Source organism: Balearica regulorum, chromosome 4, assembly GCF_011004875.1.
Source record: "Balearica regulorum gibbericeps isolate bBalReg1 chromosome 4, bBalReg1.pri, whole genome shotgun sequence".
NCBI classification, from domain to species: domain Eukaryota; kingdom Metazoa; phylum Chordata; class Aves; order Gruiformes; family Gruidae; genus Balearica; species Balearica regulorum.
This window is the reverse complement of record NC_046187.1, coordinates 34775282-34801347: the sequence shown is the minus strand read 5'-3', so window position 1 is coordinate 34801347 and position 26066 is coordinate 34775282. Positions and strand designations below refer to the sequence as shown.

The 26066-nt window shown below is 43.4% G+C and overlaps 1 protein-coding gene across 1 annotated transcript in view; it reads left to right on the top strand.

Moving 5' to 3' along the window:
• The first annotated feature begins 3297 nt into the window (after nucleotides 1-3297).
• The window catches only part of DCHS2 (dachsous cadherin-related 2), a 125249-nt gene continuing 102480 nt past the window's right edge, over nucleotides 3298-26066 (top strand). The window contains exon 1 of the mRNA XM_075750684.1: nucleotides 3298-5127. Within this exon, the coding sequence (XP_075606799.1) occupies nucleotides 3298-5127 (1830 nt within the window). The remainder of the gene's footprint in view (nucleotides 5128-26066) is intronic.

The window sequence follows — 26066 nt, the reverse complement described above, 5'->3', positions numbered from 1 at the left end:
AGATTTTTATTTTATTTTATTTGCTTCAGCTCTGTCTGGAGCAGTTCAGGCACTCTCTGCCCTCAGCTGGCTGCTGCCGCCCATCCGATGAGCGCTGGAACGGATCCTGTAGCGCTCCCACCCTGCGTCAGTCCCGAGTCAGCTGGTTTGGCTTAAGCTGCTGCTGCTCCTGCTGCTGCTGGAGATGTTTTGCAGTAAGTCAGCGAGCTGCAGCAAAGGAAGTAGTCATGCTGCTTTACCACCTCAGCCATCTCTGTCTTCAGCCAGGGAGGGTCACATCTTAAGCTGCCACAGCTGTTGCATGGGCAAGGCAATGTTTGTAGGTAGAATTAACTCTAATAATGATGGACTTTCATGGTTCTAACAACGCTTATCTCCGTTTCAGTGATCTTTTGTGCTCTTGCACCAACCGCAGCTTTAGTTTGCTACAGTTTAATTCTCCTTGAAGGAAAAAGAATTTTCAGTTAGTCCAAGGAGAATTAAGCTTACAGCAAATACTGATTTACAAATACAGGCCGATTAAATTCGAGCAGCTGATACAGTTATCACCTTCCAGTTTCCTTCCTTGCTCCTTTCCTGGAGGTTGGGTCCCTGCCACAGGGACAGCTGAATTGGCATACGGAGCTGCTCTGGGAGCACCAGAGCTCACTGCCTTGCACAGCGGAGTACAGCGATGCCCACGTAGGGCTGCCTGAAGAGGCAGGGCCGGAAATTTCAATGGTTTGTAAGTGGATTCACATGCTCTTCACCTGCCTATGAAGTCAGAGGTGGCCACCTCCAGGAAAGGGATGGGAGGACAGCTGGAGAAGTAACCAATACTGCTATCTGAGCATGCTGGCTCATAAACAGACGATCCCTTCTAAACTGGAACACACAGGCATTTCACATGCTCTAACCAGCATCCCTTGCCTTCACACAAGGTTATGCTCATGTCCACTTTTTACACTAGAAGACTTGGTGGCTGGCAAGTGTTTTCAGTACGAGAGTGACCTGTTGAGGAGGTAGGAGGTAGCTAGCGCGCTAAAACTTCGCACCCTTTCTTCCTTTGGGATAATGTCATTGTGGCAGCTTCTCTCCATGTCTTACATGATGCCTGACACTCCTCTTTTTCACATAGGTCAGCATGTCACCGAGAAGATGGGGAACAGCAGGAGTAGCTAAATATATCCAGGAGATGGCAAACATCTCCTCAAGATTTAGAAACTTCTGGTTGTGATTTATGGAAGAAAAGGAATGAGGTCATGAACATGGCAAAAGAGAGGCAGAGCAAAAGCTTAAGAAGAAAAGGCTCAGAGAAGCAGAAAGATGTAGAAGGTGAAGGAACACTTACAAGGTAAGTCTCACGCTCACATCTGTAGTGTCCCAAAGATGATGTATTTCTGGAAATACACTGTAGCTGGGCAGTGCTTTTATACAACTTTACATGTTATAAAACTGATAAAGTGCCCTGGTCTCGCAATAAAGCTGATAAACTGCCCTGGTCTTGCAAAATACACGAATGCTTGGTTATGTACTAATACTGCCAGAACCACAGATAACTGGGTCCATCTTATTTTTTACCCTACCGTCTTCATGCATGCTGCACACAGAACTTTGCTCTTTAGGCACTGCCTGACCTTGGCAACAGCAGGTTTTGTTTAGTTTTTCAGTGAATGTGCCTGATATTGATTGAACATGATTCACATGTTTTCTTAGTGACTGCATGGGCTGCATGGGACATGGCTGTTTTTCCAAACTTGCTGTGATTCAATGGAATTCAGGCATTTTCATATTGAACATCTGTGACTTGGGGAGGATCCATGTGTTTTCTCAATGAATATGAATGAAACTGGCAAGGGCCTCAGCGTTCCCTTCTTGCTTCTATGCTTGTAATTATCACAGTATATAAATATACAGAGACTTTCTCAGAATGTGCCTAAGAAGATCTGACAAAATCTTTCTTTTACTCAGTCCCGTCTCTCTATGGAAGGGGGCAAGTCAGAGACAGTGGATACGAGCTCACGTGTCTTCCCTCCTGCGCGTGCAGACACGCACGCGCACTAAGACTTCTAGACTTATTTTAGAACCTAATTCTCCCTGTTACCTGGATATGTGGAATTGTTTGGTTCTACCAGTGTTGGAAAAAACCCTTCTAGTCCTTCTCCCCTGCACGGATACATCAAGGGCTGTTGCAGTGGCTTTGCCCCCTCCTCAAGGAATGGGTGCTCCAGCAGTGGTACTTGGGCAATTCTTTCATGACTCGGAAAAGCGGAAAATAGCAAAACGTGTGCCCTCCCAAGTGCCCCTTCACAGGGGAGGACCGAGCTACAGCAACTCTTCCTGCTATTTTATTGTCTTTGCCCTGATTTTACTTGTCTGTTCTAGGATGAATTTACTTTTCCCTGATCGACTGCCAGACACTTGCCAGCATGGTGAAATTAAGTTTGGTAAAGGACTAGTGGGAACAGCAAGAGACCGGTAACTGTTCAAGTATTGTACTTGGCTTTCACGGAAAGATGAATGGTTGGTACTTAGCATTTATACGATGCTGTGTATTCTCAGCGTCACTGAAGAAACACTAATTCATCCATGGACTATTCCTAGATAGATATGGGAGTCGGGAATAGTGGAAAAGGAAGGAAATTCTGGTCTTGCTGGAGCTGATAGAAGTTTCTACTTAAAGCTTATTTTTGGTAAATGCTTCCCTGCTGCACTGAGCACTATGTACTGACCTAATGCTAGGACAACAAGCAAGCCTTTTCACGGAAAACCGAGGACTGGAATACTAAAGCAAGAAAACCCCTTGCTGAGTCGAGCAAACCCGTTCATCCTCGCAGATTTCCGTCTCATTTAAATTCTCCTCCTTCATGAGGCACGCCGCTGCACCTAGAGGCAGCCCGTGCGCTTTCCCCCATGGGCAGCTAAGCCAGCCTCGCCCCCCAGGAATCCATTTCGGCCAAGACGTCTCCGACTTCAGGGCGGCCCTGGAGCAGCGCCCCGCCATCCAAACCTTGCGCGACATGTCCGCGCGTGGGGGGACGCCAGCCCCCGGGGGCGGGGTGGGCGGGCGGCGGCCCGGCAGCGCTGCGGGGGACGGCGGGGCCCGGCGGGGCGGGGGCTACGCGGGGCGGTGGCGGCGGCGGGGAGCCGCCCTCCCCGCCCCCTCGCACAGGCTTGTCCTTCCCAGCACCGGCGGCGGCGGCGGCGGCGTAGTAGAGGATTTCCTCCCGCGGCGGCGGGGCGAAGCCACCTGCCCGGCAGCGGCGGCGGGGAGCGGCGCGGTGCAGGCTGCCCGCGATGCCGGCTTAGCGGCGGAGCATGGCGCGGCGGCTGCGGGGCGGCAGGTGCCGGGGCGAGCGAGGCGGCGGTCCCCCGACGGGGCGGGCGCTGGCGCTGCTGGTGCTGCTGGTGCGGCTGTGCGCGGCGGGCGGCGGCGCGGCGCCGGTGTATAACCTGAGCCTGGCGGTGGACGAGGGGCTGCCGGCAGAGACGGTGGTGGGGGACATCCGCGCGGGGCTGCCGGCGGGCGCGGGGCCGCCGGGGGGCTTCCTGCTGTCGGAGGGGAGCGGCGAGTCGGCGGTGCTGGCGGACTTCCACGTCCAGCCGGAGACGGGCATCATCCGCACGGCGCGGCGGCTGGACCGGGAGCGGCGGGCGCGCTACACCTTCGCGGCGGCCACGCTGCGCGGCGAGGTGGTGCAGGTGGAGATCGCGGTCACCGACGTGAACGACCACCCGCCGCGCTTCCCGCGGGACTGCCTGCAGCTCAACGTCTCCGAGCTCAGCCCGCCCGGCACCGCCTTCCGCCTCCCGGGCGCCCGCGACCCCGACGCCGGCAGCTTCGGGACGCAGGGCTACGCGCTGCTTGAGGAGGGCGCCGCGGCGGGGGAGCCGCCGCTCTTCCAGCTGCGCTACGGGCGGCCGGAGCCGCTGGAGCTGGTGCTGCTGCGGCGGCTGGACCGCGAGCGGGCCGAGGCGCACCGGCTGGTGGTGGAGGCGTGGGACGGCGGCAGCCCGCGGCGCCGCGGCCGCCTGCGGGTGTCGGTGCGGGTGCTGGACGAGAACGACAACGCGCCCGCCTTCAGCCGCGGCGAGTACCGGGCGCGGCTGCGGGAAGACGCGCCGCCGGGCACCGCCGTCTGCCGCCTGCGGGCCACCGACCCGGACCTGGGCGCCAACGGCGAGGTGCGCTACGCCATCAACCGCCGGCAGAGCGACCCCGACGGCTACTTCGCGGTGGAGGAGCGCAGCGGCGTGCTGCGCCTCCGCCGCCCGCTGGACCGGGAGGCGCGGGCCCTGCACCGCCTGGTCGTGGAGGCGCGGGACGGCGGCGCCCAGCCCGAGGTCTCCAGCGCCGTCGTCTCCGTGGCCGTGCTGGACGTGAACGACAACCGCCCCGCCATCCGCCTGCTCTACCTCACCGAGAGCGGCGGCCCGCGGGTCTCCGAGGGAGCGCGGCCCGGCGACTACGTGGCCCGCGTCTCCGTCTCGGACGCCGACGAGGGCGGCGAGGCGGCGGAGGGCGGCGGGTCGGAGGGCGGCGGCATCGCGCTGGCCCTGCTGGGCGGCGACGGCGCCTTCGCGCTGCGGCCGGCCGGCGCCGGCGTCTTCTTCCTCTGCGTGGCGGGGCCGCTGGACCGCGAGAGCCGCGACCTCTACGAGCTGCGGCTGGTGGCCACGGACGGCGGCGCGCCGCCGCTCTCCGCCGAAGAGCCGCTGCTGCTGCGCGTCGCCGACCTCAACGACGAGGCGCCCGCCTTCCCGCAGCCCCACTACCGCGCCGCCGTCTCGGAGGCCGCCTCCCCCGGCACCGCCGTGCTCCGCCTCAGCGCCTCGGACGCCGACGAGCCGGGCTCGCCCAACGCCGAGGTGCGGTACGCGCTGGAGGGCGAGCCGGCCGCCCTGGCCCTGCTGCGCATCGACGCGCGGAGCGGCGCCGTCAGCACGCGCGCCCGCCTGGACCGGGAGCGGCAGGCGGCGCTGGAGCTGCGCGTGGTGGCGCGGGACGGCGGGCGCCCTCCGCGCGCCGCCGCCTGCCGCCTCAGCGTCCGCGTGGAGGACGCCAACGACAACGAGCCCCGCTTCGAGCGGCAGGTCTACCGCGGCCGCCTGCCCGAGCACGCCGCGCCCGGCCGCTGCCTCCTGCAGGTGAGAGAGAGAGAGAGAGAGAGAGAGCCCCCCGCCTCGCCTCGCCGCGGGGCGGGCCCGGGGAGTCTTCCGCCGAGGAAAGTAACCCGGCCGCTGCGGCGAACGGCGGTGCGCCTGTGGCGTGCCGGTGAGGGCCCGGCCTGGCAAGGGCGGTCAGCGCGGAGCTGACGGGACGCTGAGCAACAGGTCCGCGTTTCAGATCCCCGGCGGGCGGGCGCCTTGTCCTCGGGGCTGCTGCCCGTAAATACAGCGCTTAGCGACGCTGCCGCTGCGGTGTCGCGCTCGGACGGCACGCTGGAGCGCAGTCACTGGAGCTCGGTTAATCGGCGCGTTCGTAATGCTGTAATCTTCACGGGTGCCCTTAAAAATACCTTCCTTACCCCGTAGAGCCTGTAGCCTGAGCGCAGAAGCTCGGATCTTCAGAGGGAACCAAGTGTCGGCTCTCGTTATATCCCAGAGGGAGTTGACCGCCCTGCGATGCTTGTGAGGACTTGAGGTGGTCCTCGGGGTAAAATCAGCCAGGCCCGTCTCCCGTGGGACGTGTGACCCACACCAAAGCAGAGCGGCGCCCAGGCAGGGTAGCACAGAGGGACCGGGACTTAAAAAGCGCTTCTGGGGGTTTGAAATATTTCCAGAGCTCTCTGCTAATGAAGAGAATCGATTCACTCTGTCTTCACAGAGACTGATTAATGCTAATAGAAAAAACGTTCTACTTGTCCATCAAAACCCCCTTTATTCTTTGCAAGTGAGGTTGCATGGAGGCTTTGCAGGGCCAGGGCTTGCCAGATGGTGCTTTACTTCTAGCTTGGGAGGACATTTCAGACTGTATACCTTTGAGCAAAGTCTTTTCCACCAGTAGAAGATTCACAACGGTTGATCCTAGGTGAAGGTACAACTGTTTCAGAGTTCGTGCAGAAACTTACATGAATTTGGGGAAAAACTGTGCTTAAAGAGGAGACTTAGGGAGAGTTGCAAATTTTTTTTCTCAGTACTTTTGAAGAAAAATCATTCTGTATCTCTGGGTGGCCTACTTTATTTATTTTTTTTAATGAAGGGTCATTGGTGATGTTTTGGGTCTAACAATCATTTATTTCAACAAAAAGCATTTTCCTCCCTCTTTTTTTTTTTTTTTAATTGCACTCTGAGCTCAAAAAGTACACAATTTGCACAACTTTAATAAAAATCAATCTATAAAAAGTTTCGGAAGGTTTAGCTCATGGAGCTCTTTATTTTGTATCCCAAACTGAAAAGAAAATCCCATCACTGCCCTTTTTTCCCCCTTGCGGGAAAAAAACCCAAGGATATCCTGCCCCGGTGGCCCCAGGAAAGCCCAGGAGAAAGTTAATATCGTAATTTGAAAAGTTCCCCGTCTCCCGGGGAGGAGCGAGGTCCCTCACGGCAGCCCCGGCCCCTGCGGGTCGGCGTGGGCGTGGGCGTGCCGCCGGCGTCCGTGGTGCTGAAACGCAGCGGGGCGGAAGCCATCGGCGTGCACTGCCACAGCCTGATGCCGGGGCTGGAGTTGATGAATAGCGATTTTTTTGCTTTTGATTCGATCAGGTGGAAGCATCCTGAAGGATTCCTGAAGCGGTTTAAAAAAAATACCGCGTGATTGTGAGTTTTAGTATTTTTTTCTTTTAGGTTTTGATATACTAATAGTGCAGATTTTCTAGCAGGTCAAAGGTGTCACGTACTGTGGATATCATCCAGGTTGTGCTGAATCTTGAGAGCATCGCCGTATTGCCATAAACCTGTTTAGAGAGTAGAAAGAAGCAGTTAGGTCCTGGTGGCTGAATGATCAAACCTGGGATATTAAAACCAAAGCTGAATGAGAATGAGGCACGAGAGACGCGTAGGAGGAATAGCAGATGAACATCCCCACAGACTGCCAGGGAACAAAGCTGATGTTTCTACTCCCAGGTTAATCCTGGATCATCATAGTGATGTCCAAGTTTCATACTGCGTTGTATAGTAGGCTTAAGCTTTAAACATACCTACCTTTTAAGCTTTAAACATAGCCACCTTTTACAGTTATTCTCATACCTTTCCCCCCATTTTTCTTCTACTCAACCCTTGTGAGCAGGAAAAGCTATCATGAAACAGGCAGCTTCATTTATCTTGCTCTAGGATTTGCAGCTGGTTATAAGAATGAAGAAGATAGTTTTTTGTTTCGCTAAGCCAGTTTTGAGGGTCTGTGGTATGAGTCCTGCCTCTAACTGGGCTCTTGAACTTAAAAGCTAGCATGAAAAGGAGGTAACCGCGAACTGTGATATTGCTGTGCCTGGAGAAGTGGAAACGAATCACGACACTGGAGGAGGCTGCTCATGTCACTTAGCTTCCTCTGCTCTACAACCCAGGGGGCAGCAGCAGAGGACTACGGTTGTTTATCACACATTCATGATAAACATCTGTTCTCTGTTTTACATTCAGATCACAATCATAGTGGCTGGAAGTCTTCTAAACCTTCCAGTCTTTCCCCTCTGGAAGCAGAGGGGCTCCTGCAGTAGTGCATTGCTGAAGTCTGTTCATTAGTAACTTCTGCTTGGGGACCAACTGGTGACAAATCATCGCTTTATAGACCATGTGCCGAGAGCTTTCTGCCCTAGTGCTTTGCTGTAGCTCTGCCCAGCCACTAAATACTGGGCAATTTATTCCCTCATCTTCTTAACTGCATGTTGATAATAGGAGATTTCTTTCTGGGAAATCTTTTACTCCTGCTGTGATTATTATTTAGGCTACCTTCATTCCCCGCCCCCCCCCCCCCCCCCCCCCCCCAATAAATCTAGCCCATAATGTGGGCTAGATGAAGTGGATCAACTTGCATGTAACCTGTCTTTTACCAGTTTCTCCTACTCTGTAAGAATTCTCTGGTTAAAAGAATTAACTGTGCACTTAGAAGACTTAGTTTTCAGCCACTTTTGGAAACGCTGCTTTATTCCAGGCATATGTATGGGGTTTTCTGTATTGACAGAAGACTCTCCCTTCCAGTGCGGACTGACCAGTAAGGGAGAATCCGCATCCTGAAAAATAAGTGGAACTTGTTTGCATCAGCTAATATAAGAAAGAAATGTGGCAATGTAATGATTGCATCACTGGGGAAAATAACACCGGTGGAGATCAGAAATCTGAGCAGACAAATGGGAGAAAGTCTAAATGATGAAAAGGGAAAATCAATGGGAAAGTAATGGGTTATCAGACATTAGACAGTAGAGTAAAGGTATGCAGTGAAACACATAAGTAGATTTTTGAAGACATTAACAGCATTTTTCACATTTTTGTCCATTTTTGGATTCTTGACTTCGGATTTATTACTGGTTGTTATAGATGCAACTTTGCTAAAATTTAAGCTTTACTAGTGAGATGATTAAAAAGAAGCAAAACAAAGAAACAAAAAGATATAGGGACAGGGAGAAAAAGGTGAACACAGTTGGAGAGAAATTGTGGACCAAGGCAATTTGCAGTAACAAAAGTGGAAGCAGCAGAAGCACTCTTTGTGTGATGTGATGTCAACAGACATTTTAGTAACGCTTTGATTTTTGCAGATGTATCATCATCACCTCTGTTTCTTCATGTAGAGGTACTGTATGTTATTTTTGAGTGGTCACTGTCCTTATGGATGACATTTCTTATTCATTTATTACAATGAACTTTCAGCATAATATGAATCTGCTTCCTGAAGATCTTCAGCATGACCTAGAAAGGGGGTAAAATGGAGGAACGAGTGAGAGCACCTTGCGCTTTCTCCTGGTTTTCTTACTACATCTTTTATCCCATTCTCAAGGACCAACGTGATTACAAATGCTTGTGGACTGTTGAGTGGTGGTGATGATTATGTGCTATTTCTGCACTCCTTGATGTCAGCTTGGCAATTTTAGGTGGATTTAGCATCTGTTGATGTATACCTCTGTGACAATTGCACCTCTGTGGATTGAGAGGGAGGAGTGTGACAAAGTGTCTCTCTTCTGAGCCATTCTCTTAATCCTATAAATGAATTAAGGAATAAAACTTTGACTTCATTAGACCTGCCTGGCAAACATAGATTTAATTCTGATTATGAATTTTATTTTCACGCTTTTTTAGGTGATTGCAATATTTCTCAATACTCATTGTTACGGTTCTCTTTAGTACAATGTGTCTCCAACTTATAATAGTGAGTTGCCAGGTTTGTCAGGATTTTCAGTCCTTTAGCTGAATAATATATTCTATTTCTCTCTCTCGTGGAGCAGGCTAAAACTTGATCTAAAGGGAAACAATTCAGCACATCAGGTTGGCACCAGTTTTCCTTGTGTTGGACCTTTGACCTTGATGGGGTGGAAACACCCCGTTCTGTTTCATATCCTCCATGAAAGAGTATTTCTCCCTTATTGGGCTGTGCAGAGCTTACGGTTAGATTTGGTGACCATGGCAGCTCTCCGCTGAACTCATATTTTGAACTTAATGAAGGTGTTTATTTTGTGTTATACAGCATAGTACATTCTGTATATGTTTGGGGTTTGTAGGTTAAACTTGCTTCCACTGCTGGGGTATGCTGTAGCTTGTAAGGTACTCTGTGGCATAAATGCTCACTTTATACTACACATGCATTCTATTGAAAAGTGTGACGAGTTATATAGTTGTAATTGCATCTTGAAGAGAACATTAATTGTCATGAATTAGTGACAATCATGTCGGTAGTTTTTTACTAAATGTATTTTCTTTTATGGTTTATTAGAAAATACATGTTTCATTGGCTTTAGAGTCATCTCTGACAGAGCAGAGGAAGAGAAAAAACATATGTTATCTGTCAAATGATAAAGACCCATGCATTCCACTGTTATGACAACTTACACTTTTCTGGTCCATTAAGGAGGCTGTTTTAACTCACTGGTTAGAGCTCCTCAGTTCCTTTTATTTAAAAAAACCAGACTTTGTGATGCTGAGACTGTGGGGGGTTTGTAAATGCAATGACAGCAAAGAAAGATTTTGTTTAAAGCTCTTAAAGCTAACCTAGGTATACCAGAAATTATGGAATAATAAAACTGGGATTTTAGAAAATAATATTTAAAGATGTAATATATGTAAGAAGCATGCATGAGTTTTGAGGATTTTTTTTAAGTGCCTAGTATATTTGAGATAAGTTGTTCATTTTTGCTTGAAACACAGATTTCCACAAGGTACTTGTAGAATGAGAGAGTTCTAAAAAAGACATTTTACCATGCATCTTTTCCTAATTTTTCTCTGCTTTCTGCAAAAGAAAAAAGAAAACTAGGAGGACAAAAAGGGATGGAGGATACATCCCTGCTGTGAGGGATGGAGACTTAGAGACTGCAATCTGTCATTGAGCCACTGAGCAGGTAGCAGTATTGGCTGCAGATTCCATTTTTCTTCCTTTTCTTTCCCTGAATGTTGATGCAAGGAGCTAAAATGACAGTCCTTTCTGTGATGGTTTTGGTTCTGCATCATTTAGTCCACAATGCAATTACTGAAACCAGAAATGAAGCCAGCAAACTAGGTTCACATAAGTTATAAAGAGCTGTAAAATCCCACTCATCCTAGTTAGAAGTAAGACAAAAAGAAGCTAGAAGAGATCAGGCCATGCACTCCTCTGTTGGCTTCTTGAGCTTTCCAGGTCTAATTTTCACTACATCCGATTTAAAGAAGTCAGCTGCAGAAAAGACAGATTTTGTTTGTTGACTTAGAATGCTACTTTGTTTTAAAAGGAATACAATTGACAACAGGAAGACCAAACCCCAGACTGAACTACAATTACAGCAAAGAAAATTATCATCTAACCTATAACTATAATGCATAACTATTTATTTGTTCATCCAATTCGTATTACTATTTTACTGAGTCTGAAAGCAGTTAACATGTCATCATTTATCTGTTACATATAAGATTTTGTAGCAATTATTTCTTTCTAAAGTCACAACAAATATCCCTTTGCACTCCAGAAGCCATTCAGTAGATTCTCAGTAGATTATAATAGCTTTGTGGCTATAAAATAATTTTTCACAGCTATGCACAATTTTTTGTAATCTGTAGCTTTACAAGTATGGGTGGTCTGTGCTCAGAGTCTGTGCAGTAGTCTGCTGATTTCAGTGCTGAACTGATTGCATGAAGAGAGAAAAATGAAAAAAATCAGAAAACAAAATACATTAATAATTATTTTTAAGTAACTTTAAATGAATAGGATTTCTACATATTCTTTTGCTAAGAATTCTAATTGTGGTGCCCTTCTAGCTTTTTAACAATAGGAAAACTGTTCCATTTAATAATTGAAATGTTTATAAAAATGAGAGGCTGTTCCTTGATGCAGTCCTTTCAGTGCCAGCATCCAACACTGAATGGATGCTTTGTACGTGTAAGAAGCTCTGATCCTGAAAATGCAAGGATGAGAAATGGGAGGTGGAAGCCTTTGCCTTTTGCTGCTCTTAGTTTGTAGTAACTCTTAAACTGGCAAGTGTTCAATTTTCAGTGTCCAGCACCTGCAAAAACCAGATCTCCAGAGGTGATTCCCCTGTGCCCACATACTGAATCTACAGCTGTTTGCTGACTAAACCCCCCACTCAGAGAACATACGAAACATTGAAACATCAAAAACATTGACATGGAAACATTTGGCTTTTACTTAAGAATTAAAAGCTCTGTGAAAGTGTGAGAACAAAAACATTTTTTAAATTACTGCAGAAAATGACCTTTTTCCCCAGTTCGCAGGGAAGTCTTTTAATTGACATCAGCAAGTTAGGTCTGGGAAGAGGGGAAGTTTGAAGGCTTGTGCATGGCTAAGTCTGAAATTGTCTGCACACTCTGGTCTATAGCCATGATGAGAAAAGAGACATGCATGGGAAAGGTATTGATGGTAGAGAAATTAGATGTATCCCTAGCTTTGAGGCAATGGAAGAGGAGTAATGATACTAAATAGTCTTAACCATGTGCTTTATATTGCAGGGACCTCTGTATTAAAATATTGGCTAAAAGACGACTCAGAGCACCAGTGCAAGCATAGAGTCCTTGAATACCTTTGGCTGCTAAGTTTGTAGAGTTTTATGCAGCATAACAAATAAACATTCAGCTAAGTGTCCAGCAAGTGTTCATTCATAGCCACTGACCTTCAGCAGTAATGACTGTGAACTACTTTTTTAGATGGAAGGCATTCCAATTCAGAAATGTAGTGGTTTTGTTGGTGTTCACCTTTATACAAAAAGCTGACTTCAGCAGTTGTCTTATAATCCACTCGAGAAAATTATTAATAAGGTGTAAATGGCTGGGTATGGCCTGTCCATTTATCAAATATTAATGCCAGTTTATCATCCGTATAGATTTTCATAAATTGCTAGGTCAGCAGAAGGCTTAGTCTTTCCTGGAAGGTTTTAAAGCATTAGGAAATAGATGAGTTAGGAATCTCCAAGTTCCAGCTTACTATGCAAACAGATTGCCACACTGCAAAATGAACCTTTTTATTTTACTTCGCTGCTCAATTCATTCTTGAAAACAAACTTCTAATTGCATGCTGAAAAAACATCAATGATTTACAGAGCCTGCATTTCTCTTTTAAAATGCATGAGTTTGATTTAGAACTTAGTCAGAAGCTTTATGGGCTTCAGTGTGTGTGTGTAGATAGCTTGGAGAAACTTGTTCTGCGGTGCATTAATGATAGAGTTTGTCTGAGCAATCCCTACTCCACATTCAGAGTAAAACAGTAAGTAATACGAACACTGCTGTAACAGGGAGTGAGGCTCTGTCCAACTGATTTTACAAATCCTGCTGCAGGTGTCAACAGTACGGAGGCACAGATAGCAGCTGACAAAACACTTAGGGGGAAATACACAACTCACTTGGCACAGGTGTTACTTGTAAGAGCCTCTGTATGTATTGTATCGGACCAATATCCCACCTAGCCCCACATCTCCTTTTTCCCATAGACGCTAAAAGCGTATGCCCTGGATGAGTGCAAGAACAGGGCAAACATACGTGAATCTTTCCCTCATGGATTCTCGGTGTTCAACCACTTTCAGCTCAAGGACATCCTAAGCAAGATAGAGTGTCTATGGATTTGTAACCCTGAATGGATTTTTTTCTGTGAGACATACTTGGCCCTCAGCTTTTCCCAAATATCATCAGCCAGAGTGTTCTGTGGCAAGGGGTGTGCCAATCAGCTCCCTGCTCCATGAGGAATCGCCCCTTTGCTTTGGACCTGGAGACATAGAGAATGATGGATCTCCACTACTCATGATTTCACACATCTGTTATATCACCTCTCCATCTCATTTCCAGTACTCATTCTTATTAGCTGGAAAAAAAATTAGCATTTGGCCAGTAGCTAGTCTTGAATGCCAAATGCTGAAATGTGCCACTGGTAAAAATATAAAATTAAGCCTTGTTTACAAAGGTAATATAGTAGAAGAAAGTTCACATTTTGTAGAATTTGATAGAAAATAGTCTCTCAGTCTGCAAAGAAAGTTTACTAATCTGTGTAAAAAGATGTTTCTTTTAGGAGGAGTAATAGATTTTTGAAAATACTACTCATAAATCACAGTTCATTCAATCAGTTCTAAGCTCTTTGAGACTCCTCTATAAGAAGCTGTACAAAATCAGGAGCTTTTAAATTTCATTGGCACTTAGTTGAAATCATTCTTCTCTGGTGAATGTTGAACTGCACAGGATTTACACCATGCCTGGAGAACATGTCCAGCAGTGGTGTATTTAGAATTGCAACAGAAGATGTGCAGCTACTTCTCATCTTTTTGTACTGAACTGCTCTCTTATATAAATTTGTATATATAATTTTTATATATATGTATATAAATGTGAAGCAGATTAAACAGTTGTATCCTATCTAACACATACATGACCAAATGTAGTAACTGTCAGCATTTACAGTAACTGCTAATGCACTCTAATGAAGAAGGGATGTTTGTAAGGACCTGTGTGCTGGCCAGCTATGCTTGGATGTAAAATCTCAGCGAATTCCTGTTCATAATTACTTGGTTAGGGTGTTCAGGGCAGATGCAGGAACTATGTACTAAAGTAGGCAGATTACTGGTGAAATTGTGCTGTGTATGAAGTCAATTCCTATTCCTCACTCAGTCCCGTTTAAATCGAGTAGTGTAAAGAAAGCTTTAACTAGACTTTCTTTACGTGGGTAAACTTGACAGTGTAACCCAAAGCCTCACTCTTCATGGTAGCATCTGACAGTGAGAGGTAGCAGAACATATTTTAAGGGACAATGCTTATGTTGCAGCCCTTTTTTGTGCCTATTTCCTGACTTCCACAAGCTTCCCATTGATACGTGGATTACTCTAGATGGATCAATCTATGGACTTTGAAATAGTGCTTTGTTTAGAAGTGGGGTTTAGTTCTGTAACTGAAAGTACAGCATTAGAGACACAGCCCTAGGTTCTGTCTCTTCCTTTCCTTTGCACTAAATGAAAACAAGCATTACATTTATGCCAGACTTTACTAGCTCCATTTCCTGCTGGGTATGACTTAAAATAAAAATCAGGATACTATCATGCGTATTTACTTGTGCTCACAGGATGCACTGCTGTAAGCATAAAACTGTTGCAGCACCAATATTTGCTGTGATAAAAGCAAATGTACTAACTTCCAGCCTTGACAGATGTCTCAATCTCCTGCACTGACCTTGTGTGTGTTTGTCTCCCCTTCCCCCTCCTCGTCCCCAGCTACTTCCTTCATGCAGAGAATTAGGTTGTCATGCTTATGTCTGCTCCACTTCCACTGGCTTGTGCCTACATCTGGTACTGCGAAAGGGGTAACAGGAAGGGCAGCTTTTTAACTAATGTCTGACTAAACATATGTGAGACAAACAACTTGTGTATGCCCTGGGTTTTTTAACAGTTATAAACAAACACATATGGTTTAATGCAGTGTCCAAGGAACTGGATGTATCTTACCAGTCAGACGAACCACTGGAGATGACTGCACTCAGCCTCTGGTACATTACCTTCTACATGACCATTTGTTTTCAGATGTGTAAACCCTCAATAATACAATTTTATACTGTACGTTCAGTTTTTCCTGCTATGTTTTGTAGCTGCTTTGAATTCTGAACTCGTGTCCATACATACCAGAGTAATGATTTACCACAGTCTTTTCTCCCAAGAGTCCTTCTGCAGTGTGGCTGCATTGATAATAGACCTAGTGTTTGTATGAAACTATGTTTTCTCATAGATTGTTATCAGTAACAGATATATTGATATCTTTATCTCTGCTTCTGTACATAGATGGGGTTACATATTAAACATTCTCCATAGATGTATAGACACCTAATTATTTTTACTTAGACATGCCTTATTAATCTTTTGATAGACTATTGCCTTGGACATTTATTCAGTTTGATTACTTAAGAAATTCCCAACATTTTTATTAATTAGCTAATTTTATGGATACATTTCAGCTTGGTACTTTTATCGCTACGATGTTTAATGACATTTCTGCAGGATTGATGTGTGCGTACCTGGGCATGGACTCAATAAAGCATGTCCATTGTTCTCTTCTAAAATGATTTTCAATTGTCTTAAGATGCTCCCAAACAAAGGAGAATAAGCTCTTTGAGAGAAGGATTATCCCTTCGTTAATGCTTATGCTGTATGTTGTACCTTGAGTGCATGCTGTATAGATAGTTTTTTTGGTGTACTATTCAAAAATGTGTTCATCTCAAGAATGTATCAACTCAGAATTTAAACCTTAAAATTTGCAGTTAGTTACATTTGGGGGGAAGGGGAGCAGTAACCTGAATGTACCAACTCAGTGCTTGCTCAGTTTTCAATAGGTTGGTTCCTGTTTTGAGTGTTTTGTGTACTTTACTGTTACTCTTGCTCGTGAAAACATCTAATAGAATTTGATTTTACATTGTTTTGAGAAATTAAATCACTGAAAGCACTTCAGATTTCTTGGGGCATGCTGTGCTTACACTTGTAGTTACTCTAGCGTCGCTCTGGGGTAGCTTTTTAGCACCATTAGTACCAAGGGTCAGTCGGTGTTTGGAGCCCTGTCAGCATCCAGTCTCCAGCTCATGGTGCAGAAATAGGACAGGGCAAAACTTGCTCAATTTGCAGACTAGCTGTTTAACTTGGAGCACAAGATTCAGTAATGCTGGATTTAAAAAAAGGACTGAAGCTGGTAATTCTTGCCTGCCTTCTGCTTTCTGTAGATCTATAAGCCTGCACAAAGTAGGTGTAAAATGCTACCATATGGTAACACTATACAACAACATCGCGCCAATTGACGGCTGCACAAGTTGTCAGGCAGTGGGGAACTGGGAGGCTCTTTTCAAAAAAGCTTTTGTTGCACAAGCGTACAGGGAGCTTAGGAACATAAGCTGCAATGAAATCAGCCACAACTTGTTCTTTGGGGGTTTTCAGGTTCTCTGGATTTTGAAAATCCCAACTAATTTAATGTGTGTCTATGGGTTTCTGAAGGGGAAAGAGAGCCCTGTATGCATGACGCTTTAGGAGCAAGGGGATGAAATAAACTCCAGTACAAATGTGACCTCCTCTCCCACAGCACAGGACTTCTCAATGTGTCATGTTTTAAAACAATATGTGCTGCTATCACTAGTAATAGTAGAATAATTATTTTCCCCAAAAGTTTAATTTGAGAACAAAGTAACAACTTAGAAAATTCTTTTTCCTTTAGATTCACATTTGTATAATTTTTAAAGGATCTTAGAGAAAGCGTTTCATTCTGGTTTTGAAAAGAAAGAAGAAAGGCAAACCCCCATATATTTGGCCTCTCTTGTTTGTTTGTTTGCTTCCTTTTGTTACTATTAAAGTAAAACTCCATATCCTGGAATTTGTTTCTTCTTTTCTTTTTTTTAGCTGTCTTTGAAGTTGATGTCTTTAGCAATAATTTTGGCAGTGCTGGAGTCTTATAATGATTTTGCTTTGATACCAGGCTGCTTTTGTGTTCTCTTTCCATTGAAAAAAACAAACCCCAAATCACTTAGGTTTGTAATTTGCAATTAAAGATGTAAGGTTTAAATTTTCATGGAACTAATCAATAATGACTTTTTAAAAAAAAAAAAAAATCATTTGTGTCTGTATCTGAGGAGGGGGAAAAGACCTGAGAGTCGAAACAGACTTTTTTGAAAGGCCGACTGCTTTTAATTTTCAGAAATGTTTGTCTGAAGGGAGGACCCCAGCCAATATTTGGGAGTTAGACCAGAACATGTGTTACATTTCCAGAACCCTGCGGTTATGGGACACAAGTTATCCTGCAGTTTCTAAAACTCTGTTGTTGAAACGCCATGTTGAAAAACATTTATGTTTCCTGGGAGATTTTTGATGTGTATTGTATCTTATTGGAGGCCACTCTAAGTGTACTTTTTGAGACTTTGATTTTATGCTATGGCATTATTCTTACTAATTGCTCATAATGGAAACCATGTTTTAGGCCTATTAGCACGTACTAAATCGTGGCTATTTTTTCTAGAAAGTGTGGATGAAAGTTAGAAACATTGCCGGGGATTATCAGGTGCAAATCTCAGTACCCACCATCTCCAAGGGCTCCCAGTGACTACACCTCTCCTCGCCCACCCCACATTTCTGGGAAGCAGAGCAGAACTGCTGCACCGTCTGAAGTGCATGGGCAGGCAGGTGTTTTCATCAAGTTTCTGGCTCTAGCCGGACAACCGAACCTCTTTGCCCCATCGCTTGTACTCAGTAATTTCCAAATGGGAGCTGACAAGTTATTTGCACAAGAATGTTAATACTTAAGTGGTAATATCTCACCTAAATACATTGGGTTTTCCATTGGTTGCTTTACTAAATCCAGATCAACTTGTGTGTCTAGAAAAATCCATTACCGAAAGGAGACTGAGGTACTTGGTTTTATCTTATCATCTTTTCTATCTTCTCTTTATTCTTTGAAACTTGTTCTAAAATTTGTATCTGTTTAGGTCAGGCTGATAGGATAGTAGTGCCCACAGTTAGTTGTTCTTCTTTTCTAACTGTAGTCCCTCCATTCGATATTTTCAAGAGACATAGTTTCGTTAAGATCTAGAATGGTTATAGCTGCAAGCTTGTAGTTCTTTAATAGTTCTAGGTTGGGTCTTCCCACTTCGAATGCCATTTGAATTTTAACTTTAAGATGCATAGCTTCCACTCCTGTGTTCTCACTCTAGTTACAATGGCCATGATCATTGCTGATGGCAGAAGTGAGGAAGGTACTCCTTCGGCTCTAGCACAATGGCCAATTTTAACAGCGTGCTATCTTTTCATTTTAGCACACCCATTTCTGCTTATTCTCTTCTGTCATGAGTACCTATATATTTTTATCATGATTGACTAAAGTCCTGGACTTCTCTCGTGTCCAAGCCCCTTTTTTTATTTGTCTTTGCTAACTGTTCATTTTTAACCTTATGTATTTATCACTTAAAAACTTTGAGATACAGATTAACTGTTGTTTATTCCCCTGTTTAATTTAAGCTTGTTATAATTACATGGTCTGAAGTATTCATGTCCAATGGCTTTATTATTTTCATTGATTTGTGTGTCTCTGAGAAGTTAAAGCTCCTCATAAAGAAATGATTCTTGTTGATATTCTTTCTCCAAGAGTATTATAATTCTCTCTGTATATCTTCAGATCTAACCCTGGGGCCGAGGAGGCTGATAGCAGATACTGAGCTTTATTCCATGTGATGCTGGGGAAAAAATCCACCAAACAACATATCCTTTGAGCATTAACTCAGCACTTTACAGCTGTTAAAATCTCATCCTCTTGCTCTGAGGATGAACCATCTATGTTTCTCTTGGCTCATAGACTTGCATGTCAATTCATTCTGGGTTTGGTTTTTTTAATAACATATAGGTTAACTGGGGTTGCTAATAGAGTTCCTCCTCTGGTGGGACATTTCACTGGCTGATGTGTTAGGGATTTATTTCATTGGGCCATTGATTCTCTAAGCCCCTGGAATCTGGATCTCTGTGGGGTCTCTAAGCACCTGGAGATACCACAAATCTTTCAGGTCACTGTTTATCTGTTTGATACAAATTTCCATTCTGTATTGAACTGTGATCTAAAAACATATTTTGCAGTGAGTGAGTGGGGAAAAGGAGAGTAAAGCATTTCAGGGAAGAGATTTCCTCTGAAGTAGCCAATGTTGCAAACCAAAGAGGACATGCTGATAAAGTGATAGGCAGGCTGGCTTATTTTTGTTTCTTGCTTTAAGAAGGTCTATTTCCAGAGCTAGTTGTTAAGCTGATAGCCCCATTTAATACCATATACATCTAGAACACTTTCTTCTCTTTAAGTATCTGCATGCTTTTTCCCAAGTATACAGTAATCTGTCCATTCAAGATTCTTGTCATATTCTTTTTGCAAAAATAAAATGGTAGTGTTGCTTCTCCTTTAAAAGATAAGGAAAATGGTATTCAATCAGATACAGAAGAATAAGTTGAACTCTAGTTATTTGGATAATCTTGTTTAAAATATGAACTTCAAGAACAATTTTTTGCATGTAACTCCTCTCAAATTACTCAGCTTGCTAGAATAGTACACGTCCTCCTCATATATGCAGTCATTGTAGACCTTCTTGCAAACTGCAATGTAGTACATAGATGTAGATATTGGGAACATCGTGTGGTTTTATGACAGTTCCAGGAGGATTTTATATCTTCAGAGAGTCAATAGGCTGTAAGCATACCAGTCTCTCCTAGCTGTGGGCAGCATCAATAGTATGGATAATCTTTATGTAATTAATTATTCAAAAACTTAAAATACAAACATTAATTTGGTAGAGCCATCTTTAATTTGTTCTTTCAATCTATGTGTTTTGGGGGAATTTGTCAATTTTCAGTAAGTCCAGCACCACCAGTCGGAAGTTCTTTTAGGTGAATTTTTTTGGATCATCAGTAAGCTTTTGACATTTAGACCAGCAGCACAGAATAAGTAGTAGCAGGATTAGGCTGTTATCGGTGTCTTCTCTGGTTCACATTCCCAGAGCTGTGGCTTCTGTTAGCTCTTTTATCACACTTATTCTGGTTCAGCGCTTCAGATCTTATCCTGCCTTGTCTGAGCTGAAAAATTAATACAGGCTTTCAGTTAGAATGAACCTGAAATTTATTTTATTGCTTTTTTCTATTTCAAATTAAATATGAAATTAACAAGGTGTGGCAGGCTGAATGAAACATTGACATTCTTTGGAAAGAAAGCCATTTTTTTTTGATCCTTCATGGAAAGCAAAGAAATTAATAAAGTAAATGTTCTCTCTTTTTCTGATAGCTCAGTTGTTAATTCCCTCATACAGGGACTAAGGCAGAAATCAAGCTCTCATTTCGCATTTTCTGGAAGGGGGTGTGTGATATCTCTAAGTCAAGGCTTTTCCTGATCATTAATAACAGCCACAATTCAGACTATATTTTCCACAATCACAGCTGTAGGCTTGTGCTTGGAAAACACTTCTAGTCTTGAAGGTGTTCTTAATCATTGTGATATTATTCTGGTGAGACCCTGTAGCATGCCAGGATATTTCCCAGGGAACTGATGATAAGAAAACCAGACCATGGAATTCATCTTGCGGAAAGAGGACCTAAGAAATGAAAGTTGAAAGAGAAAGAAAAGTCCTGGACAGTAAAGCAAGATTCTCTTTCATGAAGGAGAGGTTACTGTGAAATTTCAGTTTTCTTTCTTTGTACTCCCACCCTGTCACTGCTGGTGGTTTATTTTCCCCAAGCGCCTCTTTAATATTGAAAGCCTGATTTAATTACCTTGAATTACTTAGTTCAATATAAAAGGGAGGACACCGACTATCAGTGGTTGACTTGGGAGGGATCTGCAGTGAAGCTGTAGAAATGGCATAAAAATGTGAAAGTCTTCAGGAAGGCTTCTGCAGGAGGACTTGCTGGGAGTGGTAACAAGTTAACTTTGGAGCCTAATTGCTTTGTCCAGGTATTAACAATCTTAATGCAGCCTCAACTGCATTCACTGTACTGGGATGTAACACTTTAGGCAGTTAATTACCTAATAGATTTCATTTCTGCAGGAGAGATTATTAATGTATTCATTCCCATTCCCTAGAAATTTCACCTGTTCAGCATTTAATGCACCCCTTGCCTTTGCTTGCCACTTAGTGCGGTATTATATCACTGACCTCTGTGTTATGGGATAGTGTTCCTTTGGTTAGTATGTGTTGGGAGCAGGAAACATGGATTACTGGAAACTTAAACTTCTGTATTGCAATTAAATCCTCAGTAAGTTTAGATAGTGTCCTGAATGTCTGTTGATCACAAAGCTTTGCATTTTGGTAGTTGTATGTGGGAAAAGTTGTAAGTAATTTCAGGTACTTGTAAGTCTCACAGACTGTATTTTCCTTTGACAAGGATTGTATTTTAGTGAACTCTGATTAACTAGAGTTCATGCTGTTGTTCCCTGTGATTAGAAATGGATGGGTTTGAGAAGTTAGCAGATGATGTCCTTGTCATCTTCTTGTCTTTATTTAGCCATTTTGATAGCATCTGAAAGGTATTAAGACACTGAGAAGTGGTAAGTGCATGCCTAATTTAAAATCCCCAGGTTAGGCTACAGAGATCATTAGGATCATGTGTTACAGTTAGCCTGCTACCACATGGAAGTGGTCAAGTATTCTGCCATTCACAAGCTTTATTATTTGATTGGAAAATTCCCCTTTACATATAGATGTCAGGTTGTGGTGAGCCTGCACAGCAAAAGTTAGGGTTTTTTGCATTTTAGTTGAGGTGGTACCTAGAAAATGTCTAGAAGTCCAGCAAATATTTGAAACAGATCTTTTGGTGAATTTTAGGCATCAATATTTTCCATAGGAATTCTGCAAAAAGATACACTGACTTTTCTCTATGACACTGATGTTTGTAATAATGGAAATTAAAAATAATAATTAGTTACCTTTCCCCCTCCTACCTATGCCAGAGTCCAGCTCTGACCCATATCTAGCCTTGCATAAAGCTTTTGGCCTCTAAATCACGCAATGCAGAACATGGAGCGTGCCCAGGTTACTCTTCTGCAGTCGTGCTTTCAGGTAAGTCAGTGTTACTAAGCGGTGAGCAGCATGATTGATAGTGCTTAAATTGGAATGGGAGGGAGAGTTCTTTGCTCCCAGTCCTCTACACAAACTACAAAAACTAATCTTGTTTCTTCTGAATTTTTAATATTTTACCAAGGTATGTAGTATTTCTACCCTTTGACCATGTGACTAGTTTATTTTTCTTATTTGATTTGCAATAAAGCTGTTTCAGCTTATTACATCTGCCTTGTACGTTCTGTCTGGACAGATACTTTCCTTCCAAAGTTACTCACACAAAATGCACGTATTGCTGCACTGTGCTTTATGCCATGAAGCTCTTCATGTTGTAAGCAATAGCATAGTAAACTGACAGATATATGAACTGTGAAGACTGACTTTTATAGAATAACATTTCCAAGTATAGAAAGAGACCTCAGTTACGTGGGGTTTCTTTCTAGTTGTTCATGTTAAACTTTTGTATTATAATACTCATCAGCTCAATAGAATTATGTTAGAATTTTTCATAGCATGAGCCAGGATGGTGACTTGTTCTGTGTGCTGCTAAAAAACTTGCTTATGTGAAAAACGTGCTTTTAATAATACAGATGGCAGTAGATTATTGAAGAAGCTTTTATGTTTGTCAGCAATATTTGCATTTTCATGCTTTAACAGTCAGGAACACTTAGTAACATCAACGTGACAAATGCAGAACATTTAGTCCTGTCATGATGCATTTTTGGTGTGTGGCAGGGTTTCTCTTTTTCTAATTAAGTCAACCAAAGACTCCGTTTTGTTTTTTCTTGTCTTTCTGTAGTGTGGTTGGTAAGTCTCAAACAGTCTTACCCAGGATAGCAGTCTATTTCATTTCTGCAGAGAATTGCTAACATGCATTGGCAAACTTTTCCAAACATCCAAGCTTAGTCTATTAACCGTCGTACTTCTCTGGTTCTGTCAATGTTGTTGTATTTTTATATCAAAAGATATATTTTTCTCCTGTATTCCTGTCAATGAAGATTCTTTACTTCTTGTTCAGTAATTGCAGAGTTTAGTATGTAGTCCTATTTCTGAATGCCTTGTCCATTCAAGCTGAAAGCTTTATTTGGTAAAAATGGGGTGAAAATAAGCACTCAGGGATGATTTCTTAGCCATTTGTTCCTCTTCCTGCTGTTGTTCTTCATTTTCCCTTTTAGTACTGTCTGATTTGAAAAGAGAGCGTCTTACGTTGAAGCTGTTGATTGCTCTCATTAGGCAATGGTGTCCAAAGTTTTAGAGTAAAAGAAAAACCTCTCTTCCAGTCTAGTCCTGTATTAAGCCCCTGAAAATGGCCAGTAACCAGGGCTTTACTGAGACATTGAAGTACTGCTTGTAATGACATAGTCATCTAGCCTGTAAGTATGAAGAGGAAGATCAGTTCTAATTTTATTACTATTGGTTCTCTGATGTACATTGTAATAATACTATTCATGTTTGTTTAGATATAGCTTTGTACAGTGTACTTCTATACCAATTTAAGCTTTCTCATTGACTACAGTGGTATTAGCCGTGAAGAACAGCAAAATTCATCATTCTCGGCTCTGCCATTAGATTTCCATTTGTTTCTGGAATTTGAAAGCACTATTTTGATTAGTATTATACTATAAATTCCTTATAATTGTAAGTAACTCTTCTAAGGTTTTCTACTTTATCATTTTTGCTATTGTGAATTTTTCTCCACATTTCTGTGATACTGTGAAGAGAGTTACTCTGAACTTTCTGACTCATTGCAGCCAGTCTTTAGATGCATCTATATATGAAGAGCAGCTTGATTTCACTGAGTCAAAGGAGGTTTAACATAAGAATCAAAGTTTGAATTCTTTGATAGCAGTATTTCAGCAGGACTTTAAAAACTTTGTGAGATTATTTTAGTTGACAGTAACTGTCAAATTTCCAAGTGTCTTTATTGCAGAAAAATTCCACCCCAGCTGTGTAGATTGCCTATGTATCTCACAGATACAGTTTGTCAACAACTGTCCTAAAACAAATTTAAACCCACACATTTTATACCTTCAGAATGACCATGGGCAGTATTTTATTACAGAATGAAAACTGCTTTCTTCCGGAGCTGAGCAGCTGTAGTGTGTCCAGCTGCCTTCATCTAAGGAGTTCCAGAACCAACAGGTCAGGTCCTATCGTGAAAAAGAAACCAACCGCCCACTTTTCTTTGTAAAACAGGATACTGACTCCTCACTGTGAAATCAGGGCTCAAAGGAGAATGAGAAATTTAACAGCTGCTTTTAGTTTCTCTCGAGAAGGCTCACATGCTTCCACGAGGCTTGTGTTCCTTGTCCTTAGGCAGCAAGAAACCTGATTGCTTGAAAATACTCCCATTCCTTCCACTGGCCTGGATATTATTCTCTGTGCCTGGGTGATGACTGTTTCCATGGCTGCTTATCCTCAGCTCTGACTGTAGAGGTTGGGTAGATGTGTAGGTGCAAGTAGACTTGTTTTCACAAGCAGCTTTGTTCTTGAGGCTACGTGACAAAAGCATATGTGGATTTCTTGAGGGGAAGAAAACTCCAGAGGGCAGAACTTGAAATAAACCATAAAGACTATTTTTTCTACACTGGTGCTAGATGTGTGGCAGATGCAGTTACAGTAAGGAAGGAATTGTGCATGTATTAGCTTCTGGGACTAAAGCAGCCAGTGTAGCTGACCTGCTGTTTCTCTGGAGTAGGAAGGCTTTATGGAACATGACAGAGCTCTGGTGCCACCTCCTTATTCAGACCCTGGGACTGGAAGCTTGGCACTGCCAGCTGATACACACAAAGAAGTGTAAAATGAGGCACTACGGTGTAACGTGGATGACTGGAGAAGGAGCACATTAAGTCTAATTTATAAAACTTGTCAATGTACTGGGAGTTTTGTTAGTGTAAGAAAAAAAATCTCTTTTTCTTAAGCACGTTAAGTAACAATACTATAAAAATACTGGTTTCATAATACGTCCTTGTGAGATTTTCATTTAGTAGTTAATAAATGCTTAGCTTATTGAAATGGCCATATGGAAAAGATGCGCTTCTAACCTTCTGTGTAGTGAAGTAATATCTTAATAAGCTTTAAGATCTCCTCATCAACTATGTTCAATGTATTTTGAAAACAAAGGGGTTTTTTATGTCTGTCAGTAAGAACACATGAATTTCATAGGTAGATAGAGTAGCATAAATAGGGTGGAAAATGTAAGAATTCTCCTCCACCTCATCAACACTGTGTCAGATCTCCTTCTTCCTATAACAGATGTCAGCAACATCTTTTCTTTAAGCCCCAAATAACAGTAATTCCTTCTTTGGCTGTAATTCTCCTTCAGTGATTCTGTTCTTTCCTTTCCCTCTCCTTGTTTATGTCCCTGAGTGTCCCTCAGACTCTCCAGAATCTGCCAGTCCTTCTGGGAGGCTCCATCCTTGCAATGTGGGACCTGACTGAACCACAGCTGTAGATTCTTCCTGCTGAACGGCCACTTCAGTGTTCATTGCTGTGTTGAGAAAATGGGAAGTTCTGTAATCATCTGGAAGGAATTTAATTTTGTTCAAGGGAAGGACTTACACATCTGTCTCAGAAACTAGTGGTGCCTTCAGCCATGGTGCTTGTTTGCCTAAGAGAACACAGATATGTTTCTTTCGCCTTTCTTTTGATGGTGCTGACCAAATACTACTTACTTGGAGGGGATGGAGGTTTTGTTTTAGCTGTTACTGTCAGAACAGTAGTTTAAGGAAATGGGTTTTGCCTTCTGTTTTGATAAAGCTAAGGTTTGTTTTTGTCCTCATCCCCTTGTCACCAAATATGGGATAATAAACTCTCCAATACTCTGTTTTAGTATTAGAAAGCAGGCATTCTTTATTACAGTGCCGGATACACGGGGAATAGCTCCACCTGTCGTGCATACCCTAAAACAAAAGTTCATCCTTTATATGCCTTAAAGACATGACTA